At 39.7% G+C, this 9,604-nt stretch overlaps 1 protein-coding gene across 1 annotated transcript in view; it reads right to left on the bottom strand.

Moving 5' to 3' along the window:
- The window catches only part of GPR64 (G protein-coupled receptor 64), a 108,552-nt gene that overhangs the window by 48,705 nt on the left and 50,243 nt on the right, over positions 1-9,604 (bottom strand). Inside the window, exons 9-13 of the mRNA XM_006835680.1 lie at positions 9,265-9,304; positions 8,789-8,826; positions 7,288-7,382; positions 6,260-6,326; positions 2,708-3,081 (exon numbers count right to left, since the gene is read on the bottom strand). Coding sequence (XP_006835743.1) covers positions 2,708-3,081; positions 6,260-6,326; positions 7,288-7,382; positions 8,789-8,826; positions 9,265-9,304 — 614 coding nt within the window. The remainder of the gene's footprint in view (positions 1-2,707; positions 3,082-6,259; positions 6,327-7,287; positions 7,383-8,788; positions 8,827-9,264; positions 9,305-9,604) is intronic.

The raw sequence follows: 9,604 nt of genomic DNA, 5'->3' as shown, positions 1-9,604 counted from the left end.
ATATATGTATGTATGTATCAGTTGCCAGTTACTACTCTCTATTCTATAGACATGATGGTACTTAACAGCAACAGAAACAACAATAACAACAACAACTCTATTCGTCTTATTCTTGTTCTTGTTGTTAAGTGCCAGTGAGTTGGTTCAGTCTCATAATGACCCTGTGTAGGAGCAGAAAAAAAGTGCTTCATCTTTCTCCTGTGCAGTAGCTGCTGAACTCAAATTGCTGACTTTGTGGTTCGCAGTCCAGTGCTTACCCTATAGAGCTACCATGTTCCTCTTATTCTGCTTAGATTGGAAAAAAACAAACCACGGTGAAGTGTAGAATTTGAACTGTCATCTGTGTTTACAGATTGCTAAAAGTGGTGGATGAAATTGGCTTAAGAAAACCCAAGCTCGTTGCCAGAGTCTATTCTGACTCATTTTCATATAGACACATGTACGAGAAGACAAGTTCAAGAGGGCTTAAAAAACTTTTTGAAGTCTCCTCGTATTTGTATCATGTGTACAGGATTTTATGTGGGTCACTAGAAACTCTTTTGTGAAACAGAATATCATGAAATGAACAGCTGGATTACCAAGTCTGATTTTTATGAGAGTTTCTGATTAGGAAGCGATGATATCAATGTGTCTTAAACAAGAACTAAAAAACTCTTAATTGTATCACCCTAACATCCTATTGGAGTTGTGGTGTGGCGATGTAGGATAATGCGCTGAACCGTAAGGTAATCTTAAACCACAAGGTCAGCAATTCAAACCTCACCAGTCACTCCTTGGAAACCCTATACAGCAGGAGTGGGAAACATCCGACCTGTGGACCATATAAGACCCACAAAATCATTTGGTCTGACCCTGTCAAGGCAACCACAGGTGGGACACGAAATTCACTAAACCTAGGAGCTTTTTTCATAACAACATAAATTTATATTATGTTATGTTTAGTGTCATTGAGGCGGTTCTGACTCATAACAACCCTGTATGAGGTTTCCAAGGAGCAGCTGGTGAGCTTGAACCACTGAAGTTGTGGTTCAAGCCAACTTTGCAATCCAGTGCATTAAACCCACAGCCCCACGTTAATATCCAAATGGCCCTTGCCAGAAAAAAAGTTCCCCACCCCTGCTATGAGTCGGAACCAACTTGATGGCACATAAGAACAACAACATCCTATTCTTTATTTTGCATATTCTCTTTTAATCTTTATTCATTTGTCTTCAGTTATCAACATGGTGGCAACTATTTGTTCTTGTGCTATTTCACTTCATGTGGTGACCTGAACAGCTCCAAGTATCTGTAGTCATTCTAATTACTCGCATGCTTGTACAACAGTCATTGCAAATTGAGGTGTCATATTTTATTGTTTCTCTCTAGTGGAACCATTAAGCTTATTTTACTTGTTAGCTACCAGGTAACACTGTAACGTTCACCTTTTATGTATATGTCGCCTAGCTTTGTTGCCTCATTGGCTAAAACTAAAGTCCCAGGAGTAAAATCACTAGTGCAGGAGGTCACTTTGGTGTTTTTTCTATATAGCACGTCAACTTGATTATAAGGTAATAGTTTGGGAAAGACAGGTCTCTTTGGCCCAGGCTCACTAACTTTAATTTCACTTCATTCTTCATTCACCATTGAACTTACACTTGACTAACACTCTCACAAATTCAGATTTGGACTTTTAAATAGTCATATTTACAAAATAATGTATTTAAGAGAAAGGAGGGCAAATCCAAAGTCATTTGGCAGAAGCTCCAAAGCTCCTGAGGGTGTTGGCACTGTGGTACAGGAGGTGGAGACCGTGATCTCACTTCCAATTCCATTGCCACCAAAAACTCTCTCCAAATTTGAGAGGCAGAACTGTTTCCCGTTGACGGAATCAGAACTTCAGAGAACACACAGAACTCTTTGTTTCTTTCCCTCTTCCCTTTATCTCTTTACCACTACACTTGCTTTGTGACTTTGTGGTTTCCCAGGTCACTGTCATTTTCAACCTTAGTGCAGTTAGTCAGATTACTTTAATCCTGAAACAGAGCAGTGTGAGTCAGGCGTCAAATGACTGGCCTCAGATCACACTACTTGTGAGGATCTATGCAGAACCAAACCCAGGGTTTCCAGATATTTCTCCCCTCCTCAGCGACACTGTGACTGACAGGTGATTTTCCAGATTTTTCCTTTGACCTGCTACCTGCATGGAACAACTCTGTTGAATAGTTTTACAAGTTTTCTCTTTAGAATGTTCAAATCAGTGATCCAAAATCATTTTGGAAGAAAGCCCACCCACTGCCATCGACTAATAGACAGAGTAGAACTGCTCCTTGGGATTTTCAAGACTTGTAAATCTTTACGGGAGCAGACACCGCCATCTTTCTCTCCCGAGTGGCTGGTTAGTTTGAACCACCCATCTTGTGGTTACCAGCCCGATGATTACTCTGCTGTACCACTAGAGCTCCTTTATAAGAGAAAGGAACCTATAAAATATTCATCTCAATAAAATGACATCTGTACTTGCATCAGAGTTATTTCTCCGCTATCTTGGTCAAACCAATTGAACTCAGTTTTATCCATCTTGTATGAATGCCTGAAGGAAAGCTCTCAAAGTTAAGGAACACTCAGTGTGGACTGATTACAGATATCTTGGTTTGACAGGCTGGCAGCTGCATTTCAGTAGCTGAAATTTCAACAAACTGGGGGCAGCTCGGCTTCTCATACTTACCGCTATGTTCAGAAGATGAGCTGGTTGTGGTGACATTCTTAGGAACAGTTGTGGTAGGCGAAGTAAGTGAGGATTTCACAGGCAGCAGAGTGGAAGAAAAACTGGTTTGGGGTATAGAAGAAGAGATGGCTCCAGAGTGGGGGGGCACATCAATAGTAGAGCTGGGAGCTATGGGAGCTGAGGGCTGGGAAGAGAGGAGGTGAATCTTTCTGGTTGGAGACAGTGAATGATTTAGGGGCTCAGCAAAAGACACGGTACTGGAGACTTGGGATAGACTCGTGGTCTGAGAAGCAACTGGGACAGATTTGTTGGAAGAAAAAAATGGTGGGCCATCTAGAGATCCAGCAAGACAGAAGACAGGATTCTGCATTTCACTGAAAGAGAGAATTTGAGAGGTACATGAGTTATGAATGAGCTATGGTGAAGTGTCCTCATCCTCTGGCAGACAAAGGATACAACTAAGGTGATATGGCTACTCCAAGAACCTGCCACTCTCAGCCCCTGCCATCTCATACCCGCTGAGTAATTAACAAGGGGTGGGGAATGCTCTTTTATGAATTCTGAGTTCTGGCTCACAAGTTCACTTTTAGGTGTATCACTTAACATTTAAGACTCCACTGAGAGGATCTTGTAAGATTTCCATGTGCTCTTGAGGAAGGAGAACTGTTCTACACTCCATGACTCAACTGGTTTCCATATATGAGGATTCTGTCTTAATCAGTTCTATACACCTACTCTTCACTTACTGGTGATCAATTAGCTGACATTTTACATTTGCAACAAAGATAAAAAATTTATCCTCCAACTATTTTTCGTATTAATGATGTACATCTGGCAGTAACAAATACCGAGGCTGTGGTGGGTAAGGTTATGTGTCAACTTGACTGGGTCAACATTCTCAGCGGTTTGGCAATTATGTAATGCTGTAGTCATCCTCCATGTGGTGACCTGATATGCTCATCCTATTTTCACATAATGCCCATCTTTGAACAATGACCTAGTCTTTGGAACTATGGCCATAAGCAAAGAGTGGGTATATTGTGATAGTCTGACATAGTATTTACCTGACACATGGTAAGTGACTAAAAAATGTTTGTTCATGGAGAAAATGAATCAAGTTGGGGGACTAAGGGGACCAAAGGGGGTACTAAGCCAGCATTTTGTTTTATGGATATGACTCATCTTAACCTAATATTCCTTCTTCCGTCCCAAGAATACATTTCCATTGGTGTTCTAAGTTTTTTCATTTAAACACCAATTAAACATTTAAACCTAGTGTGTCACTGTAGGATAAACACTGGACCACAAGGTTGTTTGAAACACAAGGTTGGCAGTTCAAACTCCCCAGCCATTCCTCAGAAACCCTGGACAGGGTTACTATGAATCAGAACTGACTTGACAGCACTTAACAACCACAACAAATAGCTAAATATCAGTACATCAGCTGTGTCCTCAATGTTGCTTTAGGCCAATGATGCCCAACCCTGGCTGCACTTGAGAATTACCCAGAGAACTTTTCAAAAATACGCAGATCTCTACATGTTATGGTGCTGTAGGATAAACACTGAACCACAAGGTCAGGTTGATCCAAAAGGCCAGCAGTTCAAACCCATCAACCCTATACAGGGTCACTGTGAGTTGGAAACAACTTGACAGCTCTTAACAACAATAACAACATCTATAGAGACAGAAAGGAGATTAGTAGAAGCCTAAGGATGGATTGGCAAAGTGGCAGCATCAATGGGCATGTCAACAATTGTGAGGTTGGTCCAGGATCGGGCAGTGTTTCGTCTGTTGTGCATAGGGTCATTATGAGTCAGTACCAACTCAATGGCACCTAACAGCAACAACAACAACAACAACAACAAGGCTGGAGGGTCAGGAAGCAGAGTGGGCCAGGGAGGTTATGCATGCAAATGTCCGAAAATTGTCTGTAGTGAGACTGAATATCCTAAAACCACTGACTTGTGTACTTGAAATGGGTGATTTCTATGGTATGTGAAATGTTGTTGTTGTTGTCATGTGCCGTGGAGTCAGTTCCGACTCATATCGACCTTGTACAGGGTTTCTGAGGCTGTAAATCTTTACAGGAGCATAAAGTCTCATCTTTCTCCTGTGGAACAGCTGGTAGTTTCGAACTGCTGACTGTGAGATTAGCAGCCCAATTTGTAAGCATTACGCTACCAGAGTATGTGAAGTAGAGCTCCATAAAATGGCCTTAAAATAATTAGATAAGAACAAATGGATAACAGTTATTCTAAAGCATAAAGACTGTTGAGGGGTGGAGGGAGTTTAAGTCATTGAGAATGAAGCAACTTGGAAGAGAAAGAATGAGAATGTGGACTCATATGAAGAATGTAACCATTGTCTAAAACTATTGGATGAGAATGGGTCTTGCTGTGTATATTTTCACCAAAAAAAAAAAGAAAAAAAAATGTTTTTTTAACATTCAAGATTTTGGTAGCCTATTCCTCAGTGTCTGATTCTGTTGGTCTTGAGGTGGGGGTGGCATTCTCAGGTATGTGTATTTTCTGAACTCTTCAGTCTTTTTCAAGGCACCAAAACATAAGAAGAAATCTGTAGGATAAGCACTGGACTGCTAACCACAAGGTCAGCGGTTCATATCCACCAGTCACTCTGCAGGAGAAAGAAGAGGCTTTCTGCTCTTATAATGATTTACAGCCTCGAAAATCCTATACAGGATCCCTACAAATGGGAACCAACTCGAGGGCACACAACAAAAACAATCTGCCAGTCTTGGGGGAGGGAAAGCAACTAGAGGAGATAATAAATTATTACCTAGGAAAGCCTTGGATGGATCCAGTTCTAGATGAAAACTTAGAACACCAATCAGTTTCTACTCTGAACCCACAGAATTGTGGGGTGCATTCATGAGCAATTAAAAAATAATTTTTAAAAATTTGTACAACAGAAAAACATCATAAAGTCAAAAGACAACTGATAAACTGGAAGAAAATATTCACAACATATACCACAGGCAAGGGATCAGTATTCACAATATATACAAAGAGGATTTAAAAAGTTCATGGAAAAATGGAATTAAAAGATAATGAATTTTTTCCATGAACCTTGTGAATCCCCTTATAAAGTACTCTTAAAAACTGACCAGAAATCAGATAGAAAAGTAGGAAAAAGACATGAACAAATGATTGACCAAAAAAAGATTAAAATAGCCCTCAAGAATATGAAAAAAAGGCCCAAATTCATTCTTAATAAGAAACTGTAACTGAAAACAACACCATTTCTCATCCACCAGATGGGCAGACATGTAAAAATATGACAACACATTCTGTTGGGGATACTGCGGGGAATGAGAATTTTACAGCTCCCAGGTGATTCCCATGTGCAGCCAAGCTGGAAAAACAGTAATCTAAGGCAATGGCCCAAATAGAAACTTTAGACAACAGAAAACTGTGTACTTTCTCTACAACTGAAAGGCCTTCTTCCCTCCTGAAATTCCACAAATTCTTAGCCAGCATGGTGATTAAATGGTGCTTTTTAAAGAAAAGAGTCAGGATGTTTACTACATACCACTGTAGTTTTTCTAACTCTTCTGGGGATGAGGGGCAGAGGGTCCTGGGAGAACAGCAGCACTTTTCTGAAGGAGGCAAATGAAAAGGAAGAAAAGCAAGGTCAAGAGTAAAGCAAGGGAGATTACTCAGAGCCATCAAGTATTACACTTCTTGCATTTTAAAAAGCATTTGTATAAAACAGGTGCAAAAGTAGGCTTGATGTCATTACACAGACAAGTATAAACATGTAGTAAATGCTCAAAAGTATTTATTGAATGAATACTTTCTTTTTCTAATATATGCAGAAACTTCAGTAACTCCTAAGAGGAATTCAAATGTAAATATATCCCAGTAGCAATCCATAGGACTTTCCAAATAGCATTCTTTCTCTCAGAAAAGTTGTTGAGTTTTGGGTGCTTTTCTTTCTTTCTTTCATGTTTTCATCTAAAGTATACTTACACTTTATTAAAAGTCCCTGGGTGGTGCAAACTGTCAATGTGTTCAGCAGCTAACTGAAAAGTTGGAGGCTTGAGTCCACCCGGAGGTGCCTCAGAAGAAAGGCCTGGTGCTCTCCTTCCAAGAAACCAGCCACTGAAAACCCTAAGGAGCACAGATTTGACTCAATGGCAACTGGCTAAGCTTTATTGTTGTTGTTAAGTGCCGCTGAGTTAGTGCCAACCCACAGCAACCCTGTATAGGGTTTCCAAGGAGCAGCTGGTGAGCCTGAACTGCTGACCTTGCGGTTCAACCGACTTTGCAGTCCAGCGCATTAAACCGCAGCGCCACACCAGGACTCCAAGCTTTATTAGAAAGTAGGAAAAAATTTACCATTTAGACCAAAAAACCCAACTCATTGATGTTGAGTCAACTCTTGACTTGGGGGACACTAAAAATTGCTCAAGGACAAAGGAGTCAAAACAGAAAGCCACAACATGTATAGATATAGTAATTACATTTTCAATTAAAAACACCAATTTTCAAATTAAAAAAACAAACCCACACATATAAGAATGAGTGAACACAGCAATAAAGATAGAGACAACTTACCCATTTGTCGAATCTTTACTATTTTCAAATAATTCATGAGATCACATACATTCATCGTCTCATTCAGTTTTACTGTGAATGTACAATTTATTGTGCTGTAAAGAGAAACATCTTGTGTATATAAAGCCAGCAGGCTGATACATTGGAAACCTACATACATATATTCCATTGCTTTCTCAAAGGTAGAGTGGGAAAAGGGGACACTGACGCTATTAACTTGCCATGTCACTCTGAGAAACTGGTAAGCACCCATCTATCATGGTCTACAGTTTACCTGCAAGACTAAGAGATATACAAGGGGGTTTCAAAAAGTTTGTGGAAACATTCCATTATCTTTTAATTCCATATCTCCAGGAACTTTTAAAATCCCCCTCACAGGTAGAGGTCCACACTCATAGAGGTTGCAAACCAGAGACCCCCTGACCGCTCACAGCTACTGACTGGTTTTGCCTGCACAGTGGAAGAGGCAGGTTGACACTCAGGTGCAAAGACAAGCACCTTGATATCTACAGTCTTACCTCCAGCTTGGTGCCTGTAATCATTTTGAGTTTCCACCATGGGAACCCTTCCTCAACCAATTTAAGTGAATATCAAGGTCTCATAAATTCAGAATCTGGCAATTCAATCTAGATTACCAGAAAATGAGATTAAGTCCCTGCTAGGAACTAAATATATTCTCTCTGTTTCCCTTTATTTTAGTTTTGATCTAGGTAAAAAGAAAAAAAAACTGATGTTGCAAATAATGAAAAGAAGTTAAGTGGCATGAGCTGCATAAATTTACATACAATGGACAGGGATTCAATCTATAATTTCATAGATTTGTTATTGTTTGTTTCAGTAGATGATTTGATGAGTAGAAACTATCATTTTACAGGGAACGTTCTAGGTTTGGGGCCTTATGCATTCAGCAAAGACAGTGGACCTAACTTGAAATGTTAATCTGCAGAACCCCAAAATAACTGTTGGACAAACTCTGAATCTCTGCATACACTGTTTTATTTTGTTTCTTTTTCTAATCTTTCCCTTCCCTCTTTTTTCATCTTCTCCCAAGTTTCAAACTAGGTTCCTTCTTCTCTGTCTGGCCTTCACCCTACTTGGGTCTCGGTGAGCTATTTATTGGCCATATTGGTGACCCTCGAGGTCAAGGACATTGATGATCTTTAGCTTCATAGAACCAAAGACAAACGGCCTGATACCACCCACTCTTCTGCGCCTCATAAAGCAAGAGGAAGATGGATGAGAAGGAGTAATAAGAACATGGAAACTAAAACTATGTAAATCTCAAATATCCTTCTTCTTCTTCTTCACCACTATTGAGTCGGTTCTGACTCACAGTGACCCTGTATAGAGCTTCTGAGGGGGTGACTGGTGCGTTTGAACCACTGACCCTGCAGTTACATGTATTTATTTTAGAAAATGCCTTTGAATTTTCAATTTAGCCAATAGTCCTCAATACTGATATTAATAATGATATTTATAAAAGCATTAAAAAATAACTGACCTCTGGGCTTCTGCTGTAGCACACACTATAAAATATGTCTGAAACAAAAAATATATGTTAGGTTGACAGTTGGAAATGCTTACAAGATCCAAGGCTGATCAAAGTATCACAGAATTTTAGAATCCCAAAGACCCCTAGGTTATCATTCAATTCATCTCCCTTCCAGACTCCTGACATATCATCAAAGCTATGCATGACATACAGGCTCTGACTGGATACCTCCAGTGACAGGGAGTTCACTACCATTCAGGGGAGTTCATTTTCCTGGAACTCTCATTTTAAGAAATTTTTGGTCTTATATCGAGTACAGTAACATCCACCCATTACTCCTAATTCTGATGTTTGGAGGAATGGAACTGATGCGTTTATTCTTTTACATGATAGACTTGAAAGAATTTGAAGACATATGTCCCCAGGAAGGCAGGACTACATGTTCTCCCCCACCAAAATAATACTTTACTATGGACTATGATTACCTCACTAAAGGTCTGCAAGGTTTTGTTGAGTTCTGATCGTCTGTTAGAGAAAGAGAGATTGACATGAAGAAGACCATTAGAGATGCTAAGTTTAAAATCAGTTAGACTTTTCACAATTAAATCAATTACATGGTATTTACTGCTTACAATGTTCACATTGAAGAAACTCTGGACATAATAAGAGATTCCTATGTGGGAAAAATAGATTATTCATGCAATAAGTGAAAACTAACAAGGCAGAAGTGGTCCATCACTTTTAGCTATGAGTAAGATATAAATATGCCGAGGATATAACCTTGTAAGATATGCAGGTGATACAAACCTGCTTGATGAAAGCAAA

The sequence above is a fragment of the Chrysochloris asiatica genome, unplaced genomic scaffold (assembly GCF_000296735.1).
Source record: "Chrysochloris asiatica unplaced genomic scaffold, ChrAsi1.0 scaffold00018, whole genome shotgun sequence".
Taxonomy (NCBI): domain Eukaryota; kingdom Metazoa; phylum Chordata; class Mammalia; order Afrosoricida; family Chrysochloridae; genus Chrysochloris; species Chrysochloris asiatica.
The sequence above is the reverse complement of the archived record's forward strand: the minus strand, read 5'-3'. Positions and strand labels throughout refer to the sequence as shown.